This window comes from Anser anser (assembly GCF_964211835.1).
Source record: "Anser anser genome assembly, chromosome: 8".
Lineage (NCBI taxonomy): Eukaryota > Metazoa > Chordata > Aves > Anseriformes > Anatidae > Anser > Anser anser.
In genome coordinates, this window is record NC_139728.1 from 31,435,198 (window position 1) to 31,459,228 (window position 24,031).

General features: G+C 42.1%; 1 protein-coding gene across 1 annotated transcript; it reads right to left on the bottom strand.

The window, feature by feature from the left end:
• Window positions 1-236: 236 nt before the first annotated feature.
• On the bottom strand, window positions 237-22,913 carry ANKRD13C (ankyrin repeat domain 13C). The gene is made up of 13 exons (XM_083846834.1): window positions 22,364-22,913; window positions 17,635-17,676; window positions 14,369-14,473; window positions 13,304-13,389; window positions 11,879-11,924; window positions 10,838-10,904; window positions 8,967-9,111; window positions 8,089-8,220; window positions 6,928-7,089; window positions 6,154-6,233; window positions 4,614-4,712; window positions 3,806-3,906; window positions 237-2,170 (listed from the first exon to the last, which is right to left on the bottom strand). The coding sequence occupies exons 1-13, from the start codon at window positions 22,695-22,697 to the stop codon at window positions 2,040-2,042; spliced, it is 1,530 nt and encodes a 509-aa protein (XP_083702960.1). The 5' UTR covers window positions 22,698-22,913; the 3' UTR covers window positions 237-2,039.
• Window positions 22,914-24,031: the final 1,118 nt, after the last annotated feature.

Here is a 24,031-nt window from a genome sequence, read left to right on the forward strand (position 1 = left end):
TAATTCAGCCTCTACATACATTCAATCTGGGTCTCTTGTGGTAAGCATCTCAGCTGGTTCTAAGCAAGAACTCGAGGTGGGTGTCGATTTATACCATAGATGTAAAACACTTTAGGAATTCATAACAACTTGGAAGAACAAGTCCTATCATTCCTACCAAATGTTCAACATCTGCTATTGATACAGTACTCAAACATAATTACAAGAATTTTACACTTCCCTTCCTTTTTTCCCTATTTGTTTTATTTGATTTTGAATTAGTAACTCCAGTGTATCAGTCACAGTCTGCAAAGTAAGCACTACTCACCCACCTAATGTGCAGGTTTAAAGTGATGCTGGACAAAGATCAACCTCAGTTTCCTATTTTCACCTCATCTTTACTTTGCTGATAGTGATTCATCAGGACTCTATTTATAGAGTGGATACTGTATTTCTCTAGAGCAGCCTCTTTGGGTTTTATACAGATAGATTCCAGAAGTTTTGAAATAATTTCTCCTTCAGACACATTTCCACATTCTATCAATGTGCCTGACAAGTCAGCTTTTATTGCCTTGTGATAAGCTATCTCCACGTATCATCCGCGTGGTTAGTTAGGTTGGTTACCTTTACTAAGCATTGATGGTACTCTTCATAATAAATTTTGATACTTAACTCTATTATTTCCAGAAAAAGTTTTAACTACAGTGCACAAAGAATATAATTTTGAAAATATTTACATTTTTGTACAATTACACCACAGCACTTTAATCTAAATTTCTTAATACAAACAAATAGCACCATTAGCCTTTTGCACAAATTCTTTCTAACAAACCAAAAAGCTGGATTTTTGTCAAATTAGGAGACTGGAACCACTTGGAATAAGCTCAAGAAGCAGCTCAAGAAGCCAGAGTACTGAAACCCCTACCTATTAAAAATAATAAGGGGAAAAAAATGATTTGGAAACATTCTAAGCATTTGCAAATAAAATCCTCTAAGGTGAGCCCTATTCAATGTGCACTACAATTGAACTAACTTCAAGAAAACCTTTCTCCTCATACAAAGACTTGATGCTTGAGCTTATTGTTCTAGGAACTCTTTATAAGCACCCCATGTTTCCCAGCGGCTGCTAAATACAAATACGAGATAACCTAGTTGATGTTCAACCGTTACGGAGCAAGTCTCCTAAGTGAACATGACAGATGAAGAAGAGTGGCGACTTCTAGCTAATGAACTTCCGAGCATGCTAATCAACACGCATCATGGACACAGAGGCCTTTCCGAGCCAGTTTGAAGAGAAGTTATGTGCAGGGCCAATGAAAGCAAGATTAACGAAGAGCTCAGTGAAGAAATTAATGGTTCAGAGACATGGATAGCACCACAATGGATTGCACTAAGGTGCTAGAGGAGGTACCTTATTCCCTGCAGAGTGAATGCTATTTCTGAAGTGTATTGCAATAGAAAATGCAATTGTTTAATGGTTACCATTTGGTTCATTCAACTACAGAAAACACATTCCTCCTAATATGCATTCAACTAACATTCAAATTACTGAACTATACATAATGATACATAGTTTACAATTCTCAAAAACAAAGCTTGAAAGAATGTAATACGGTCATCTTAAAATATGGTGGGATGTTTTAAAGGACTAATATCCAGCTAAGACATTTCCACTTTTATGCTAATGGTCCAAGAGTGCTTTTTGTATCACCAAGAAATGTAAAAAAATTTAAAAACGAATGATAGTCCTCACAGCTGTTAAGTATTCTCAGGGTCATTGAGGTGTCAGACTACCACGCTTGCAGTACTGGATGTATAAAAGTGTGAACAACACAGCAGGAGACTTGCTGTAAATCAGGAACTAGATTAGATGCCCGTTAGAGTGAGTATCAGTACATCAGTCATTTGATGCACGTTCCCTTTTCTTCTGGATTAAGTTTATCCCTTCCTTTATGACCCACTCCTTTATCTATACCTGTGGGCTATTTGCATCCATTTTGCTTTCACTGTGGTACGCTGGTATTATTATTTTGTTATTCACCATTAACCTTCCAGTTTAATTAGAGATCAGGAAAACGGCTGGGGTCCTCCTTGTAATCATCAGGAATAGTGAAGATGGATTCATCAAATTCATCGTAACGGAACTCCTGAAAAGTCACAGTGGCTGTGATGGTGGGAAATACAGGAATATCTAGATAGGAAACAAACACAGGGAAAAAATCAGAGATACACACGCTTACCAATAATTGCCAACCATTATTTAAGGATTTGTAACTTCAGACTTGCTTAATATGTAGAAGCTTGTTTATTATTTCACAAGATGGCAACTCAAAACTCCTTAAAAAAAAGGAGGCTCTTTAAAGTTACTTCAGAAAATGCTCAGATACCCTGAGCAGGGAAACAATATCCAATTCAGTACACCATTCCAAAAATATTAACATAATAAAGTCAATGACTTCCCTTTCTTCATGCAGACTGATATCCAGGGAAACCTTCCCCTACTGTTGTGGTTCAGCCTGTAAGACTGCTGAACACCACGCAGTCTTTCACTCCCCCCACAGTGAGACTGGGCGCGCGGGAGAGGGGAATTGAAAGAACTTTGCAAGAACTCATTGGTCGAGATAAGGACAGTTTAATAAGAAAGAAAAAAAAGGAAATAAAAACTAGTAACAAAGCAAATAAGCAAGTGATGCACAATGCAACTGCTCAGCACCTGCTGCCTAATGCCCAGCCCAGCCCCGAGCAGCACCCCCCGACCCGCCCCAGCCAAGCCCCCTGTTTATTGTTCCCCATGAGGCCATTTGGGATGGGACATCCCTCTGGCCAGGTGGGGACAGCTGTCCTGGCCCTGTCCCCTCCCAGCTCCTTGTGCACCCCCGGCCTGCTCACTGGCAGGACGAGCTGTAAAGTCACTGACCTAGTGTAAGCACCTCTCAGCAACAACTATGCCAGGGCTGTGTTATCAGCACTGCTCTCATCCTAAATCCAAACCACGGCACCACGCCAGCTACTAGGAAGAAAATTAACTCTATCCCAGCCAAAATCAGGACATACACAGAGGCTTTAGTTAAGCAAACCCACTTTAAGTCAGAAGTATTTTAAATTGAAAAAGGATTATATTTTAAAGCAAACATTAAATTGAGGTTGAACGCTTCAGAATTATCCTCATTAAAATGGGCTTATCCATGAAATAACTTAGTAAATCAAGCAAAAATCCAAGCCTCAATCCACAAACAGAACTGTGCAAGTGTGATAGGAGGCAGAATACAGTCTGTTCAGAATGTCCAAGCTTAAACAGCTTACTGGTATGCAAGAAATCCTCTAACATTTAGAAGACATACTATTACTCTTTGACAGTTTGTGCTGTGATAATCAATACCCACGAATAAATTGTTTCATACATTTCTATTTGGTAGCAAGGGTAATGTTTTCATTTCTATTTATTTGTAATTGAATAATATGTCACCAATAATCTTTGAGAAAAAAGCAATACAAAAATGCTACAAAGTACTTAACTCGTGACTAAGATGATGCTTTAAGGCAAGGACACTTCAGTTTATCTGTATTATTCTTAGAACAAGACCCTAGCATTAGGAAAATGTAAATTACAGAGGTCTCTTCCTGGCTAGGGCTATAATCTCCTTTGAGCTGCAGATTTTTTTTCAAACCAAACATTGCAGTACTGTAACTACGTTCCCCTGAAATCTACAGCAACACACTTATGTAAAAGTTCTTTGCTGAAACTCAACAGAATTTTTGGACACGCTGTATAGAATAAACACACACATTTTGGAAAAATAAACAAGAATTGTTAGAGTAGCCTTACCTAATTTTACAGGAAAGCCTGGTGGAAGCTTCATTTGAACAAATTCTCTAAGTTTGTTAAAGTGCTTGAAGGGTGCAATTACTTCTAAAACATTCAATAATCTGGAAAGGAGAAAAGATTTCATTACCAATTGTTTCACAAGCTTTCCCCTCTGGAAAAGACAAAAATAACCCGAAGAGCAAGGTACTGCGAACATACAGATTAACCTGTTAAAAATAGAGGAAGTTGGCCTGAAGATGATACAAGATTTTAAGAAGTAATAAAAGGTGATAAAGAGGATTTGAAAAGCTACATCATGCCGACTGTGCGTATGTATAGCTTCGCTACCATCGTCACATTCAGTTCTTAATGATCCATACTGTATTATCATCTGCATACAAACATCAAGACATTTGTTTCTTGCCCTCATTTTACACCAGAAACTGAAGCACTTAGTACCACACCCTCTTCTTTAGAGACATATGGAAGCTGACATGGTTCCGTATCAACCTAGAGGATATAACTTTGTGCTAATACTTGTTATGGGCACAAGTGGCTTAGTATTCTGTAGAATCAGGCACATGAGCATTGCGACAAGTTCACAACAAACCTCACCAAGCCCCTGGTCTCACCAGGTAAGTGCTTAGTTCTTCCGAGAACAGGCAAGCCAGCAGTGAGGTCTGTAACTTTAACAGTTTGCTTGCTTAACAACATGACTTCATTCATGGTTTTTAAACCACCGAAGTCCCTAACCTGAAGATACAAAGCATTCTGCATTAACATATTTCCTACAGGTAAGTAATATTTATGGTCAGTAATTTTGACTTACGATTCAATTCCTAAGGGAAATTCCTGGCTCATAGCTATTGTGGCTTTAAAGGTCTTCTTGCTTTCTTTGCAGACCAGCTCTCTACCCAGATGAGGAGCCCTGCAATGGGGAGAAGGACAAAGTCATTTTTTCCCTCTCAGTGGAACCTCAGTTTCAAAGGAAGGAATCAAGACTCAGTTTTGAAAAGCCAGTAAAGAATCCCAAAATTAAAGCAAATACTTCAAAACAGAAGCTGTACATAGAAAAAAACATCAGTTGGTAGCCACCTCAATTTAGATTCCTATGAGTTCTGCTAAACCTGGAGACAAGACAAACAGTTAGGGAAAAGACAAGAGTCTTCAAATAACTGCACATGAGCCTTATATTAATAATTGCTATAGAACGGCAATTACCTAGAAATACATTCACCAGTTAGTTGCAGAAGTTAACCAAAATAGTCTGTATGTGAACAAAGTAGCAAAGTTTAAGTGTTAAGTTTGTTTCATAGTCTCTTCACAATCTCAGAGAAAGCAGAAAAGTTATTGTCACTAGAAGACAATAATGGAAAGCAGGACAAAGCCAGAAATAGAAGAACAGACACAAGGTAACAGACGTTACTGTCATCCGATTTCTATTAGCTAGAACCTCACATTTCCATTGAGCACCCTTTAGGTTATCAGACTATTAAATGCTGCTCTTATCAAAATAGACACATTCTTCTATGTGGATCAAGCATAACCTATTTATTATGCTTGAATATTTATTCTATTTTAAATACAAAAATGAAAGTGAAAAAATACATGTGCATTTTTAATAAGCCTGAACTGTAATATCATCATCTTCCCTTGTTACATCTGCCTGTAGCATAACCTATGGTATCTGTGGGGGAAAAAAAAGGGCTTATTTACTTGTGGGCCCTTCTACATTGAACAGCTGGATAACATTCAACTCTTGAAAAAAAACCTCAACTGCTTGGATCTTTTACAAATGAAGGTACTGTAAATGAATTTAAAATATAACTGCTCACTACCTAAATACATGCCTAGAGGAGAGCATCTTGAAAAAACCTCACTAATACAAGGAGTTCTGTATGCCATTGTACTCCAGAAGAAGTGTGTTTTCGCACACTGACATTGCTACTAGGCTCATTAAATTTTAAACACCGTGAATTTTAAACACAGTGAATTGGAGTATTTATTACTATCACATGAAGAGATCAGCAAATTACAGCAATGAAATTGACAGAAGAATCTTCCTTTAAAAAAAATGCCAGCTAAGATGCACATATTTTCAAAATGTTTAAATTTCAAGCCATAGGTACCAGGCACATGACCAAACAGTATCTTTATCGTCAACTGATTGTGTGTACAGGTATCAGCTTGCCAGCCAGTTTCTTCAATCCACAGACACACGTTAAACATCGAAGCAATCAACAGCAAGATTCCTCTGTCCCTTGAAAACTAAAACCAAAAGCACCCACAAACCACAGGACAGTGAAAAAAAGTACCAGCAACCTAACGGTGTCTATGGAAGTTAATGCCAATGAAACAAAATCACTTACTTTCCATTTTCAGCAGATATGTACTCTTCCCATGTAATTGTATTGGGTGATGGTGGAGTAAGTGACTGCCGTCTGACAGGCTGTTCAGAGAAACAGGTCATAGCTGTTTATCTTTCCATGTATTCTCTTAGAATTTTGCTATTCAACAGATGCACTAGGTTTGCAGCTGATACTTCACATGGCTTTTCCATCCCCTACTCTTCCTTTCATAGGCTGCATTTAGATATTACGCCTCAAACAGCAATTTACACAAAAGCTGGCTGTTTTAATGCTTTGGTTAATCAGTTAATTCAAGAGCCTGAATGACAAGTAACAAACCACAAACTAATACAGAAATAAATTAATCCTTTTTAAAAGGCTGTATGCACGCTCCCAGATGATGTCTGGCTCATTCTGAATAGCTCTTGATTTCATGGTGATAATAACAGGCTTAGTCCACTTTAATGAAGCTAAAGGAAAACATGATTGAAAAAGAGAACCAGAAGGGCATTCTAAACAACAAACATTTGGTGTAAAGAACTTAGTGATTTGCCAAAGCTAAAAACATCTTTTATTAAGATACTAATTATGACTGAAATACTCAATATATAATCAAAGAAATTTCTCAATGTGTGCACTAATCAGGATAATTAAACTAATGACTACAATTACACTTATAGGTCATATTTATTACTTTAAAATAGTCGTAATAGAACAAAAACATCCATAAATTATTAGTGTGAAAGTTTATTCCCTTCTGCAAAAAAATCAGTGTGAAGAATGACATAAGTATACCTCAAAATTTTGTTCCATTAAGTTGCCACCTTTACTCAGGCTCTCCATGATAGCTTTATTTCGAAGAATATCCTCTTCACTGAGATGTTCTCTTCTTTTTCTTGATTCTAATACAAGTCCATTAACCAGGTAGAAGTCTGCCAAAAAGTTTCCTACTCTTTCCTATAAGAAAGGAATTAGATGTGAATTAACTGCAGAAGATAAAATAAAAACATTTAAATTCCTGTATATACACATAATTACATTACAGTATGACGACTACAGGATTGAAATGTTGTAATTTCAATTTACACAACCAACCACGTGAGCTATCATTGTACACTCCCAATACCATACATACAGCACAAACACAAGAGTTCCATCAGAAAGAAATATTTTGTATCAATGGAAACTAAATGAGAAGAGATTGTTTAAGAATCTGAGAGTGGCCAAGGGAAATCTGACTAAAAATTCCTTCAGTGACAAATTATATTATAGTTTACATGCATTGGTTTTTTTTTGTTTGTTTTGGTTGGTTGTGTTTTTTTTTTTTTACATGTGTAAAATATGGATTTCTTATTTCATGAAAGGAAAAAGTTCCGAAACACTAGCTCAGCAGAAAACTTTCTATGCATGGCACAACTTGACATCCAGGTGAGAACAAAACCTTTCAGAGCTAGTCACCGGAAAGCAATTTCCTACTTACAGAAGCTCTGAAGGTGGCTGTTTCAATGTTTTCACAGCTAAGAATTTGTACCTCAAACAGCATGACAAAAACTGGAAGGAATGTGCAAAGGAAACTGCACCCAGAATGCTTGCATCTTCCTGTGTTTCACAGACACAGGAGCATATAGGAGAATCCTTACCATAAATGCTGGCATGAATTTGCACAGACTATATAATCACAGAATAAAGTTATTTTCTGTACAGTCTGTTTCCCCCCCACACACACCAGCTACAGTTATCTGCTTCCAGGCTACCATTTTCTTAAGGAGGGAGTCCTTCAGATACACTACGTGGTCAAAGTAGGGACAGTAGTGAGGGCAGGGAAAACATCACCACCCCACCCCACCCCTCAAATGTCTTATTCTTTCACTTCTTTTTTCCCCAATCACGTTGCCATAAGACTTTCTGAACTTTGTCCCTGGCAATGCCAGACTGTGAAATCTTCTTTTAGCTTACTGTTTTGTCTTCTCGAAAAAGCCATCCTGTTTGGGCACGCGTGAAGGTAATTGATTTGGTTGATAATGTTGCTGAGTAAATATCACTGCTCATCAGAATGTCAACCTCTTCCTCTGTTTCCATCTCCGATTCCTAGAAGGAAAATTTCCAAATACAGCAAAGAACCGATGATAAATTATTACTTCTTAAAACCTAAGATCAATGCACCTATTCTTTTGGAACCTTTCCCAGAATCAGCATTTCCTGAATTTTCAGCCTGTTTTACAGAAGCTGAGCTGGTTAACAAAACAGTTTCATCTCGGACATTTTATCTGCATTAATATTTAAGTGTGACTTACCCTGAAGCTCACCAGCCACACCCTTTGCATAAGCAAAAATCCATGCTTAAGTGATTGGTGGGTGAAGCTATAATTATAAACTCAAATAAATACTAGGGGACCAATGAGTCATACCCTTGCACTGTTTACAGCTACATTGGCCACAGAGTGACTGAACGGGTGCAAAGCAGCAGCAAGCAAGCTTGAAAACCTACCCGAGGACACTCAAAGTAAGCCCACTGGAAAGATGAAGCGTCATGCTTCAAACTTGAAAGCCTGTTTACCTACTCAGAATGAAACAGTCTTTTCTAACAGGATTTCATACTCTAGGTTTTTTCCCCATTTAGAAGTCTGTATCCAAACACAGTTCTTCATAAGACAATTTTACGTCACCAACAGAGTTTTAGTTACATCAGCTGAACAAAAAAAATACTTGGTTTGTATTACTTTGTAGTTTGGGTCTTTTTGAGAGGCACACTTTGTTTAGTAAATTCAGTCAGACTTCTGATGGGCAGCAAAAGCTGGAGTTACTTCACACCCTGCGTTCACATGGATACTCACCTCGTGATGTATTCGCTGGTAAACTTTTTGTTCATTGTCTAAAACTACAAAAGATTCAGAGGGTGCTGCATCACCATTAAAAATGAAGCTTAAATCCCCTCGTTGGCACTTCATGTCTGTAAAGTCTATGAGAGTTGTGTCCAGCCTGTGAAAATACACCAATATTTTAAAAGAAGTTACCCGTAAATACTCAAATAGGCTGGTACTTTCTGTTTTCAAGCAGAAACTTTTTTTTTGTCACAACCAAACACATTAAGACCTAAGTCTTCTCAAAATATTCCATAAATTAAGCCTGAATGTAGAAATAGAAAATTAGTAAAACCACTTAATAGGTTTCACATTACAACGTCTACCATCAAAAATACATTTCAAGCTATTTTTACACTAGCTTCATAGAATAAGTTCCATCTTTCATCACATGCCAACATCTCGCCAGCATGCAGCCAGTGACCGTGGTGGCCAAAAAACACACGAAGGAGAGGCGGCAGAGAGCATGAGCTGCTGCAGACCCTCAGACCAGGAACGACCTCCTCACAATGCAGACAGGCCAACAAGCACCTGCCTGCCAGCAGGGACCACCCCACGTACCCAGGTGAAGCACCACCTGGAACATCTCACTACATTTGGGAGAAAAAGTGGAGGCATCAGCTGGTTCCAGACTAACCTGCCCTGGGTGCTAGAGCACCCTTCATATTGTACATAATATAATTTAAAATACAGTGTTTTATAAAGAAAAGTTCATCTTTATTTCAAAGCTGACAGAATGAGGAAGTGACAAATTACGTAGCCAGCGTGTGCATTGAGAAATGCAACTACTCCATGAGGTAAGCATCCTATTCCACAAGGAGCAGCAATACCAGGATGCGACCCATCTTAGAGAGAGGACTAAAAAACAGACTGAATTTTCATTTGATATATTCTAGTTACTGTTGCTATTTTTTTCTCTCCCCAACACAAAAGAAAGACTTCTGCTGACCTGAATAATTCAGAGACGGAGCCAAGGAAAAAGATCTCTCTAGCAACTCATATGCATTATTGCTAGAATATTTACTCCTCCGAAACAGATGGTTAAAGAACCTGAATTTAGTAACCACTTCAGCTTTAAGGGGTGATTGCTTAATGCTCATCATATATTGGCCTCTGAATTCAAGAAAGAATCTGTATCTATTTCCTTTGAGAGCCAGTCTCATAACTCCCAGCTATACAAGCAGAGCAGAGAAAGAAGGAAAAAAATGCTCTCAGACTCAAATCTGACCTACAAAGTCATTCCATATACCTATGCTAAAAGCTTTAATATGAAAATAACTTTCTATAGATATAACCTTCTGAATCATAACTTTTTTTTCCCTGTTAAAGTTTAGGAACCTAAACTGAAAAGACAATTGAGTCTGAAAACACAATTTAAACCAGTTGAGCAGCCGAGAAAAAGTCCAGGATTTTGTGAATCTTTCTCACTGAGCATTTTAAAAAGAGAAACTATACGACTTTTCTTACTCCATAGCCTGGAACAGCAATATTTCTCCACAAAATACTAGAAGTTCACTTACTGGATTTTTTTTTTTATATATTACAAATACCAAATTCCTTTTTTCAGTGTCATGTCTGGTAGATACAGCCTTACGCAGCTCAACTGTTTTTGCTTTATGTTAAGTGACTCAGGAATTAGAGCTAACATCAAATTGATAGTGGAAAAGACGACTGTAGTTCAAACCACTTCCTGCCTCTGAACACCTACGTACCAACACAACAGTGTTTCACAAGCATCTGCAGATTCCTTGGTGATTTCTTTCATACCACACTGGAACCCAGCATTTTCACTAACATACAAATATTTGTGACTTAGGTATCACAAGCCACAAATCAGTACTTACCTGATATTTATACCTTGTTTGTGTATTTTACAAGCATCAGAAGGCAGAATTCGGGAAAGTAAAGGCACTGCAAGTAGGGACAAAGATTATACAATTAGAACATTGAGGTTCCTCTGCAAGATATTTCTATTAAAACTATACCTCACCTTGAATTTCTACGCATTGTAATACAGAAATACAACATACCCATTTTCCATCACAATCTCTATACAAGTACAATTGACCAACAACATGTTTTTCTAATCAATAACTGTAAGACTGATACATAATTGTACAGAGTACCTTCAGCATTGGGATAGATCTTTAAATATCCTTGTTTTAACTGAGCTAAACCATTTATAGATTATAAAAAATTTGTCTTGTAGCTGATTGAAATTTTAATTTGATGATTTGATATTTTACTTAAATATTTTATTATACCAGCTGAAAGCCCAGCTACAATTAAATCGCAATACACACAAGAAGAAAAATCCAATGCGCTTTGCTTTAAAATTACAAGTAAACATTAAACAACCGGAGGAACTGAGAGTCAGTCCAGTATTCTGAGATGCATATATGAGATGCAAGCTGTCCTTATTTTAAAAAGCACCATTTACTTTATAGTATCAAGTACTTCAACTATGCTTATACGTAGATATATAAAATTACTAACTTAAATTTCCACCAGTAGCAGATGATATCACCAACATATTTTTAAGTTATTCAGACATGGTGACCATTAACACATTCTTGCTAATTTATTTAAATTTTTATTCTTCTGATAGGAGGATGAAGAAGTTGAGAAATGCTAAATGTTATACTGCCACACAAAGAAACTAAGATTAAGGCTCGAACATTGTACCACATAGCTGCAATGAACTGGAAGTCGGGCATTCAGAGTACAGACTGAAATTCAAGGAATTAAATGCCACCAGTCCAGTTATTCAACGGGATCATGAATTTTCAAAAATACAAATCAGAAAAAAATTCAGCTTGAAAGAATTAGTGTGTTGAAGACTGACTAGGTTATCTCCCTATGAAAACGAATGTGCAACCACTTACCCCAACTTTGAAAATCCCAGTGAAGCTCTAGATAGAAGTCACCTAGCTGAGAGGAAAAGAATACATTAACAAACATTTTAGTCTAAATGAGAAGTGTAAAATTTGTTGGAAGTTAGAGGCAGAATTGTGCTCTGCCAAACAAAGAATCCTTTTTTTACCCTCTGATGCAAGTAGTTGAGTCAATACTGAAATTAAACGTTTCTGAAGCTTTAACTACAGTAGAATCAACAATGATAAAGTTATGTAATTCATTTAAGCTAGCATTTTTAATGATTTTTTTTGTTGAAAAAATTAATACAGCTATTAAGCTGTGGATTTGAAAAGACTAATGGTAAATATCCATTAAAAAAACTAAAGACCACTGTTTGCTTTGATTGACCACATCCAGTCACAGGGAATTATATGTTATAGCTTAAATTAATGAGTCAAGTTTCAGCTACCAGTATCCACATATACACATTTCATACTATCTTCTGGAAATACACAATACCATAAACGCACCAGTCGATTTCTTCAAGCTATATCCAAATGCAAAAGCAAAGCAAGGATTGACATGATTTAAAAAAATCAGCAATGTTGCCAATAGACTGAGGTAGTCATATTTTTCCACTCCACTACGAAAACATGCAACTTTAAGACAGGTCTTGCACTAGTAGGAGCAAGGAACAGCAGAGCTGTTTTAGTAAAGCTGTCTGCTTGCTGTCACACAACTCAATTTTTTTTACTTCTAGATAGTTTTTTTTCCTCCCTTGGATCAATGAAAAACATAGGAACATGGGCAGAGCATATTCAAAGAGTGCACTACTGACAGAGTTTAGCTCAGTTTTCTGATATGTCGTTTAATTAAGATAACTGGTTTGCTTTCTGCAAACCCACTCGTTTTTACCATCTGACTATGCAGAAGCTCACTCCACACAGAGGGAAATAAACACCCGTGTTTTATAATCACAGTTCTAGCACACTACTGGTAGCAGTAAAATGTTGAAACTGAGGAATCTGACCTTTTCTTCTTAGTTTCTCTAAAGTCAGGAATGTTTTACTGTGATTGAGAAAAACTGGCTGCTGCATGCAGATGAAGAACTAGACTGAAAAAAAAACTTTCCTTTTTTTGGGTTTAAGGAAGCCTTAAAAGTCAAATGAAAAGTGCAGATTTCTTTAACTTTTAGACTGCAAAGATGACTAATAGGTCTTACACAAAAATGGTTGAATTCTTAGAATTTGAGGAGGAAGTATCTTAAAAACACACACAATTCTGTGACCTTTTAAAATGGACATTGTAAGTTCAGATTACTATTAAGAGCAACTAGATTTGCACAAGCACGTAAAAAGTCTTTTTGTAGTTTGCTAGCACATCCTTACTAAATGGACATGAGCCACTATTTTCTACCACGCTTTTGTCAGCATAACTGCCTTGAACTTACTTACCTCCTTCAGGGCTTTTAATAACCGAGGTCGCTTTTCTTCAACACTTTCCCTGGACTGCTGTTTCAGCTTCCTTAGGAGTGCTGTAACTAAACAGAAATTAACGATAAGGAAAAGGTATGCTATTTGGTTGTTAACTGCAGGTTAGGGTTGGCATTCAACATATTTAGAAAAAAATCAATGCCAAGGTAGCATTTCATTAGATTTATAGTTATATAAAGTAATTATAGTTTATAAATATAAAAACAGTTATATAAAGTAATTATACATAACCCACTATGATCACAACAGGAAGAAAAGCCTCGAACTGTTTATATTATGACATTCAATCATGTCAGGAAGGCTTTTTACACAAGTTTATACACATTTTAGTAAACATGTATATTACTGAACATGAGCCTACAGATAGAGAAAATTCTTCAGGAGTGAGGAGACTATATGCAGAATGTTGTTAGTGTAATACACACTAGTGCATTAATATCCTGTGAAGTAGAACAGCAAGTTTTCTGCTGGAAGACATGGTAAAAATAAATACTATTACACCCACTAGCGAGCAAAAGTAGAATAATTTACTTTTTACTACTTCATATCTGAAGTAATTCACTTCAGTCACCGTATTTGTCTATTGACCTGCTGAGATACAACATAAAAGCAGCATCCCATTGCCAACTGTTATATCAAATATCATCCATATGGCTACTATGCACAGACTAGCTTCTATTAAACAATCTCATATAGCTGAAATCCATTCTGACACCGTAACTCCTAATTTAAATACAGAATGCTAGTTTATAACTTCTACAATGACTTTAAGCAAAATCTTAACTCTGCTCAACATTATGTATCCTAATGCAATTTCTTTCCTATCAAGGTAAGGAAATGGGCATGTGTCAAGCTTGTCATATCGTATTTAAATATTAAAAAAAGTTGATCTGATTAGGATAAAATCTCCAGAGAACTTAAGTGTGGGTATTATATAAAAAAATAGCTTGAAAACCTTTGTTTTCCTATCCTGAATGAGGTTTCCGTTTCTGATTAAATGGGAAGCAGAGGTTCAGAGGTTCTTACTCATTTGTCTGTCTCCGTAGCTGATGGCTTCTGCAAGAGGGCTCCATCCCTGAGCATTTTTCACCTTTACTGGAGCATTATGGGCTAAAAGCAAGTGGGCACATTCTGTAACAAAGCAGTAATAATTATTTACAGTAAACATAACGGATCCATCAATATCATTCATGGAAACAGTAACATAAAAAAACAGTAGATATTCAATATATTAAACGCTTTATCAACACACACATCCAAATTCTGAACACAAACTATAAACCCATTTTTAAAAACATTTATGTAAGTACTTATAGTATTTTCCTATTAAATATGAGCACTAAAAGCATAATTGGTAATCAATGACCAATTACATCACCACTGGAAGAATTTTCCTTCTGCTTCTTATATTTTGCTTTTTATAAAGAGGTATTTTCATAAGTGTGTGTACATCCTCCCTCTATATAACAGATATTTTAAAACTGACGTCACCTCTCTCCAATAATGCACAAAGCTATATATTTATTAGAAGTTTCATGCCCTTCCACATGCGGCAGCTGCGCGCAGGCTCCCCTCTCCTTATCTCACCCCCTTTGCCCAAAGGTCAGTGTTGAACTCATTTCCTAGAAATCCACATGAGGGCACAGAGTTTTTACTAAGTCTTGAGAACCCTGTGCATACAGGAGGAAGAGAAAAACCTGTCATAGCAACGGATCCCTACGTGCTACAACATCTTGTGGCAACATGGCATCTACAGGAGGCAAACAAGCACACTTTGACCTCGGAAAGCCTCAGAGTACGTGCATGACACGCTGTACAAGCGATGGTTATGCCAGGACTAACGCTGTGGATAACGGAGCCCTGATAACACAGCACACCACCTGCAGGCTCGCGCTCCCCCAGCACGGAGCTGGTACTACTGTGCACTACGCTTTTTGTCAAAGCCTCAGTAAGAGCATGCATCAGTGCCCCCCGATGCCTGGCACGCACGTGCTGTGCTGTCAGAGCAACGTTAACGTCCCATAAATATCACACAAGTTCCTAGCGTAGCCACAGCTCAGCCTGCGTTCCCTTCCCTGAGGGTAAAAGCTGGTGAAGGAATCAGGAGCGGCCCCTAAAACTAAGAAGGGGAGGAAGCTTTCAGTGTGTCCATGTTCTGAATAAGCTGCCCTCATTTTAAGTGGTTCTTCGGTTTCTAACTATGGAACGTTTCCTCAGCGCATCTCATTAAAACCAACCTGACCCATCTGCGAGTGACACAGCAGGATCAGCCTGGAGCTGTGGGCCGAACAAGCCGTCTCGTTATGAATAGGGCAGTCACGAATAGAGGGACTTCCTGGATTCTTCACCCGCAGGTGTTACAGGAAACCCTACCAGCCATGCAAGATACAACCACCGTGAGTCACTGGCAAGCACAGCGCGCGGAGAGGAAGAGATACTTCACTGGTGAGTCCACCATCTTTGTGGTAAATAAACAAAAGCCCTAACTACTCTGCCCACAAACACAGAGTGGTGTTTTTGTAGTTGCTTAGATAGTGCCTATCAATAACAGCTCTGTACGCTGAACAGGCAGATAGGCTTCGCTAGCCAGATCACATTTTCAGATAGACACACGGGATGTAAATTCACCCTGGAATTCACAAAAGTCCGGCTATAATGCTGCTGTGTAGGGCTGAACAGTCTACGTGCATCAGCCCAGAAAGACAGAAAACTGACCTTCAGGATCAACGAGACAGACTACCACGGCAGTAAAGGACCTGGGCTTCGTGGTGGATCAAAGACTAAGCAGGAGTCAAAGTCAAAGCAGCAAACCCAGGTGCTGTTCTTGACATCACACGCAAATATTCCTGCTCCAGTCAAGCTACATAAAGGCTTACCGTACACATCCTAAGTGGTTTAGGGTTTCACACGTGGGACAACTGACAAAGGAGCCAAGAGGGGAACTGCAAACTGAAATCTCAAATACGCAGCCGATGAGAAAAGGAGCGACAGGAAGAACTGCCTCTCCTTGCCATACTGTGCTGGGGGTTTGTCAGCACTGAACAGAGAGGGCTAGATGGAAGGTAAAATAACTCAAGTTCAAAAGAGACTTAGAATTCAACTGTACTGAATTAAAGGTGATAAATTCTTCCATATCAGTGTTATTGGAAGAAAGGTCTTTGTTCAAAATCGTTCGTACTTGTTGGTGTGGTATGATACCATTGTAGCTGACAATAGCTCTGCTGCGGAGCCATAGCACATGCCAAGTGCAGGACTCCCGTGGCTTACCAAAACCAAGGCATTCTTCTTTTTCACTACTGAAACAATTTTTTTTCTGTCATGGAGACTGAACAATTATATTCCAAGTTCCTTCTCCAGTCTTAAAACATGCCTACTTCAACATTTTCTATTAGAAATAGAAATCCCATGCCTTGAAAACCTGCTGTAAAAAATTCCCAAAGGATATCTACAAAGATGACAGCCATCACGGACCAACAGGCTCCATGGTCCTGTAGCCTCGTGCTGGGCCCTGCGCAGGGCAGTCAGTCTTGAAACACAAGGAACAGCTAGGCAGTGGGTCGGAAATCTGAATCAAGTGAATGAAGGAGTATATGAAAGACAGGGAAGCGATTTTCGCTCACACTGACTGACTTACTCTAGGAAATATTTTTATTTGTAACTGGGAAAAAGCTGAAGAGGGTGGTTCAAGACCTCCAGTGAGCAGATTAGTAACAGCCACAGTGACACTTAACCAGAGAAGTGTTGAAGAGGATAAAGGGCACCACCACACAAAGGGGAATTAATAAGCTTTTGGCACCATGCATTAATGGCACATTAAAATAGAGATCTGCCTGGACCAAGTCTCCCCCCACTTTAACTGTCTGGACACCAAAGACGAAACGGGCACGCATATGCTTGGCTCCATTGCTTAGAGGTGTTTCTTGTTTCACAATCTTCTATGCTCTTCCGAGTTTCCTCCTAACTCTGTAACAAGACAGAAGCTGGACCCACTCACTGCTCTTGTTCTAGGCTCAAGGAGGAGCCCAACTATTACAACTCCCTCCCCGGTATTCCGTCCTTCCAACCTAGCCCATTGCCTACCTCGTTCCTTGGTTTTGGCCTGACCAACAGCCCTAACTTCTCAGACTTCTCTCTTCCAAATCTGCATGACTACTTCTTTTTTGGAAAACCTCTGCTTTGAAGTAGTTTGAAACACAAGACTGCATTCAGGAAAAATGAAAAAAAAAATCTTTACTCTTGCCCCTAAGCCTTCAGGATAATTTAAGAGCAACAAAATTGATGTTTTTACCAACCTTTATGCCCCAACATCACAGCAAGATGCAGAGGAGTGTTTCCTAAAATAAAGTGGAAAAAAAAAGATATTAGATTCAACATAACAGAAACCATTGCAACTCCCAGTAGAGTTGCATACACAACTTAGTATGTATTAAGAAACTTCAGGTACACGACCTAGCGAAGGAGCACACCAACATACACCAGAGCAGTTGCATTTTTAAGCAAGTCCTATGTACAGTCTTTTGATTATATTTGTTAAAATAAATACAGCTGGAACATTTCTTGGGTCAACAGAGCTTTTTAATTACATCTTGAAACTCGCTCCAGCCAAAGCGGTACAATTACATCTTCAAGAAAGCGATAACCCAAACCTCTCACTTACCATGGCCTGACAAGTATGGTATTTTATAAAGAATGACATATCTAGGGTAAAAGCTACTCAAAGATATGATACTGATTAAAGTTTAAGAGCATATTTTATGAATTTTTCAAAGACTTGGTATACAATTTTCTTCTAAAAAAGCAAATGGACAGGTTGAAAAATAATGGTAACTTCACTAAAAAAAAAGCACATTGACCTTTTGGATAGTTTAGTGCCACGTTTCCAAAGAAAGCTTCCAAGATTATTAGCAGGTATTATAAGCAGGACTGCTTGACTGGCTACACATGCGACACGTTTTGTACTTCTGTTCTTAAACACGCACAGTAAGGGACAGGGAGTTGTTTTGCTGGATTAACACTGCTAACAGAATTCTAGAGCATTTTATTTTTGTAACTTAAGGCTGTAAAATCCTTCCATTTAACTGTGTTACTCTGTATGCTCAAACATTTTCTAGCAAAGCTAACGAAACGTACTGGCAATTCCAACACGTGCGCTTGATTTTAGGGGTATTTCACAGCATCGCGTTAGCAATAAGCACTCGCTGCACACCAGGGATGATGCCCTGCACACCCAACAGATGTGATCCAAAACATTCATGGGCTGCTACGCACGGTGATTACCAACGTACTGCAGTATCACCAAATCTCCCATCAAGATAGGCAAGCAGGCAAAGGCAGAGTTTACAAGCGGTTTTCGATCAGCTACTCAGCACACAAAACAAATTATTCCTGCGGGTCACTAAGGCTCTCAGACAGCTACCTCCCAGCCCACTGAGCACACCCTAACTAGGCTAACCTCAAATTTTCTATTAATAGATTTTGTAACAACTGCGAGCCAAAGCCATAATCCTGAATCCTGGATGCACCCAGGCTTGGTTAAGGGATGGAAAGGACGCTCCTGAGCAACGAGCCTGAGAAGGAGCCCGACGACACGCTCAGAGAACTCAAGTTACACAAGTCCGGGGAAAAAGCTTTCCTCACCTTGTCAGCACTTCACCGGGAGAAGTGTGTATCTATGTTCTCTCTTCCATTCGTTACTTAGTGTAAGAACCATGCTTTACGTTTACTTAACAAAGGACGCTGCATACTAGGAGGCAGGCGGCCCCCGTCCGTACAACGGCCTGGCACTCTGGGAAGAAACAACAAAACGAAAGCTAACCGGGCCTCTGACAGCTACACTGAGAACTGGCAAACCTCTCAGCTGATAAACAGGAAATGCAGTTGGGCAACAACGTACATCGTTTCAAAACTCCTCCGGACAAGGCTCTAAGCTGCCTGATCTGATTTGGCTGCTCTCTCTGCTTTGAGCAGGATGCTGGACGAGGGTACCTCCAGAGAGCTCTTCCAGCACGGGCTTTGCTTTGATTCTGCAATCTTCATCGTGCCAAAAAGTACGGAATTCAGAACTGAACTGCAATCCGACCGTGCTGCAGCCTCCAGCTCCGCCACCCGGACACGAAACACGTCCCGTCACCTCATCACAGCAACTGACCGGGGAGCTGAGGCTCCTCTAGGACGGCCCCCACCCGGAGCACACGGACTAATTCTGGTCACAACTAATCTGACGGGAAGCGCACAACTTTTCACGCTAACCCATTTTCCCTACCCGGCACAGCTAAGCCCCCCTGGCAGGCCAGGCGGGAGGCTGGGAGAGGGCAGCTTCGCTCCTTCCAGCCGCGAGGACGCCCGAGCAGCTTGGGTGTCAGGCTCCGGGACGAGCCGCGGCGGCAGCGCCAGGACCGCCAGGACGAGGGCTGCACATGGGGCTGCCACCCGTAGGGAGAGGGGGTGCAGCCTCACAGCGCCGCTGCTGACCCGCACGGTTCAGCTGTGATTATTTACAGCGCCCTTCTTTTGATGACTTGAATGCAATTTAATCATTATTTGTTTGATGCGATCATTTCTAGACGCTACAACACCAACGTGCAGATACCTGAACAGCTGCGATCGCATTCATCTCCTGTAGTTTCTCTTCTGGCAGCAGCCTGATCCACCACCTCAACAAGCCTCGCTTACCCCTGCCATCTACTGAAAGTTTCCTCAACACCGACAGCTTGGGGAAATCCGCACGGACGCTCCCTGCCCGAGTTCAGGCCGTGTCGCCCACGGGGCCTTATTCTGGGACTGCAGCGGTGCAACAGGGCCCGAAACCCCGCACGCCTGCAGCCAGGGCATGCAAATAAAAGTTGTTTGCGCAAACACACAGAGCCCAGCGCTGTCCTAACGGGAGGTCAGAAGTTCTGCGCGCACGCACGTAGAGACATCTGGCACGCCTGCGAGGAGGACGAGTGTTTTTCTGTGGTAACTCAGCAAGATTTGTCTATTCCAAAAACAACGTTTTTATTTTAAATCTATGTTGAAGCTTTTAAATGTGCATTCTAGCAAAAATAAAAGTAACCTAAAGCATACACCTACAAGTTTCCCCAAAGAAACCCTCTTCAGGAATAACGACACTGGCCGTATGGACAGGTGATGCTTTTTTTGAGGTTAACTCAGAGAGCTAGGCAGGCTGCGCTCCGTTTACAACACACAGCCAGTGTTTGTTTTACCCAAACACCCTGAGTTTAACATTCTCCAGGACTTGGCTTCTCTGCCCTTAACCACACACTAAAAATGGAACCGAACTATAAACAACAATTGTTACTAGAAGTTCTTCCTCCCCTCCATCACTTCCTTATCACGCACTAGGACTCTTCTGGCTTGCTTCTGAGTGTAACCGTAAGCTGAAGCTATCTGCCCAGGTAACTCACAACTCAAACACGTAAACAAGAGACGGGTGGATTCAGGCAGAAAGAAAATAATAACAAGGAAACGTTCATCAGGCCTTTGGAACATCACATCAAGGGTTTGGTTTTGATTTTTGTTTGTTGGTTGTTTCTTTTTTTTGGTTTCGTTTTTTGAAATCTAAGAGCAAAGAAACACTGAAAGTAAAAGCCAGGAGAAAGACCAAGAGATAAATCTACAGCGCTCCTACTGTAATCAGCAGCGAGAAAGCAGAAAGACGTTCATTTGAAAAGGATTTGTATAGGTATGTAGATATACAGACACGTGTATATTTATATATGTATATAAAAAGCCGGTATTGATGTTTGTGACACGCTGAAGATGATAGTGCAGCAAAGGTGTGTCAGGAAGTGCCCTCAAAGTGCAGACACTAAGCTCACAGCGATGAGCTATTCAATGAGGAATGAAAAGAGATGCAGGGGAGAAGTCAGCGGAAGGCATACAGTGACAAAATTTCTTTCCGAGTCTGTTGCTTTCATTCTCCTAGCCTTTGCTGCAACGCTTGGAATGAAGATGGCAGGATAAATATATCTGTAGCTATATTTATAGCAAACCACTTAGAAAAATGTTATGACAGTTGTAAGAAATACTCCTCCCCACCTCGACTGAGAAAACTGAGCTGCAAGTTACACCAGCGTGCATTCGCTTGTTGCGGAGTGCCTGGTATCATCACGGAGATTGCTTTTCATTGCTAATTATTTATTCTGCTGATTGTACCAATTCTGAAGATTGCCCTATCTTAATACGTGATTTTACTTTATGTAATACAATTAAGCAAAACAAAGGGGACGTTTATCTCCCAGCCAGAAGAAGAGCGTAACTCTACCCTGTAATCACAACTCGTGCAGAGCCCACATCCGGCGCAGCTCCCACTCTCCAGCAGAAACGTGTCACGTTACTCCCCAAACAGACAGGAAACGCACAGATGAAAACTAACCGTGGAATGCAAGCTGACTCGACGGGGAAATTTGTTTTCTAACCGTGTAAAATATTCCCCAAATCAAACATACTATTTTAAAATAGCCAGGTTTTGAATATTTACACGTTTTAAAGTAACACGAGGCTGATACTTCTGCTGTTGCTTCTCTGTCCAAAGCGAGCCTGCAGGGGAGCAGGTGACAAAATTTCAAGTCCCAGAAGCGAAGAATTAGGTTGTCAGTTTGTTTGGTTTTTTTTTAAGCCTGGGGGGAAAGCTAAAGATAACCCCACCTGCAGCCAAAGGAGCCGCTCCTAAGCGACCCCCATACATCGTCAACTCCAAAAGTGGACAAAACTTAAAGAAATAAATACTTTTTTCAACGATGCACCTTTGGACACGAAGCAAGGCCTGGTACGAGGAAGCTCTTCCAGGAGGACGCCAGCAGCAGCGAGGGGCTCGCGGGTGCCGACAGAGCCCCGAGAAGCCCCGGCCAGGCGGGGCAGGGTCGCGGTGCCCTGCGGGAGGCCCCGTTACAGCCCCCCCCCGCCACCTCCCCGCACTGCGGGCGGGCCGGGGCCGGGGCCGGGGCCGGGCGCTGAGGCGGGCGCCCCCCGGCCGAGCGGCAGCCCGGCGGCGGCCATGCCGCGCGGAGCGGCACTCACCGTGGCTGTCCTTCTGGCCGATGCCCTGCGTGCGGATGAGGGCCGAGAGGCGCCGCACGTCGCCCTTGAAGACGCACTCGTGCACCGGGAAGTGCGCGGGGCCCCTGCCGGGCTCGGCGGCCGGGCCGCCCCCCCCGCCCGCCGGCGGCGCCTTCAGCGCCTGGGGGCCCGAGGCGCGGCGCCCCCCCCCGGCCCGGCCGCCCTTGCCGCGGCCCGCCGTGAAGCCCCCGCCGGGCGCCGCCGCCGCCTCCTCGTCGCCGGGCCCCAGCAGGCCGCCGCCGTCCTTGCAGGGCCGGTGCTCGCGGCGCACCGAGCGCAGCTTCTCGCCGGTCATGGCCGGCCGCGGGAGAGCCGCCGCCGCCGCCGCCGCCGGACGGAGCCGCTCACAGCCGCGGCGGCGCCGAGCCCCGGCCCGTCGGCATCACCCCGCCGCCAGCAGCCCGCGGCGCCGAGCAGCCGGCACCGCCCCTCGGCCCGGCACCGCCCGCCCGCCGCCGGGGCCCACTCAACGGCCCGGCGCCGCCGCCATCTTGGCCGGCGCTTCCCGCGAGAGGCGCGGCGCGGGGCGAGACTGGCGGGCACCGCGAGAGAGACGGGCAGCCCCGCCTCCCTCCGCGATCAGGCCACGCCCCCTCGATCAGGCCACGCCCCCTCGATCAGGCCACGCCCCCTCGATCAGGCCACGCCCCCTCGATCAGGCCACGCCCCCTTCTCCCGCCCCGCGCCGCTCCGCAGCCCGATCCCGGCGCGGAGCGGTGCGGAGCGGTGCTCGTAGGGGCGGTGTGCCGGGCTGCAGGCACGCTGTGTGCTCCACCAGTGACTCCGGGGGGAGCAAAGGGCAAGCGGCCCGAGAGCTGAGCTCTGCGGGGATGGACTGAGCGCCCTCCTGGGCGCCCGTGCTCTTCGTCCAGCTTGCGGCACCAAAAGTGGTCAGGGAGCGAGGGCACCTCCAGGCAGAGCTGGGGAGGAGGAGGAGGAGGAAATAAGGCTTCGGCACCTGCCGACATCGGTGTGGCAGCACGGCTGGTGGTAACTCTAACAGGGAATTCTAAATAAGCTAAAAATGTCACTTTTATTCTACAGTCCGTTGGTCCGTCCTGCAAGATTTCCCCAGCTTTTCTTGTTTCTGGAGGAAATCCAAACCCGTTTCCAACAGACATCAAGAGGCTGACGCCGTGGACGCAGTCAGGCGGTGGCAGCCCCACCATCCGTCTGCCAGCAGGCCCCGCGCCGCCCTTGGCCCCGCGTGCTGGAGGCGTGCACGGTGCAGAGCCAGTCCTAGGGGAGCCGGGCTCCCCCCACCTCCTTAGGTGCTCAGAGCTTCACGTTTGTTGCCTTTGTAATTACCGAAGGCCAGCCAAGAGCAGACACAGGCATGAAGTCACTGTTTACCAGCTTATTACGGAGCCCCTTATTCAACCCAGCAACATAATGAATGCATTACTAATGGCAACTGCCCCGTGGAAACCGGAGTTTGCAGTGAAGGCAGATGTCCTCCCTCGCCAGGGCTGTGCTGAACCATGACTGAGCGCCTACAAACCCTTGAGAGTTCTGTTTTGCTTTGTTATCTAACTATCTGACAACTTAACTTCGTCATGTTTGTATTCTCCATCTTCCTGAGTTACTTAACTTGCCCCTTCCAAGCGCCAGGCAATTTAGATAAGAGCA

Coding starts and splice junctions, on each gene's coding strand:
- ANKRD13C (XM_083846834.1), bottom strand. CDS start 22,697: ATGACCGGCGAGAAGCTGCGCTCGGTGCGCCGCGAGCACCGGCCCTGC. Junction 13,390..14,368: donor CTACGGAGACAGACAAATGA/GTAAGAACCTCT, acceptor ATTTCTGTTTAG/TTACAGCACTCCTAAGGAAG. Junction 11,925..13,303: donor TATTAAAAGCCCTGAAGGAG/GTAAGTAAGTTC, acceptor TTTTCCTCTCAG/CTAGGTGACTTCTATCTAGA.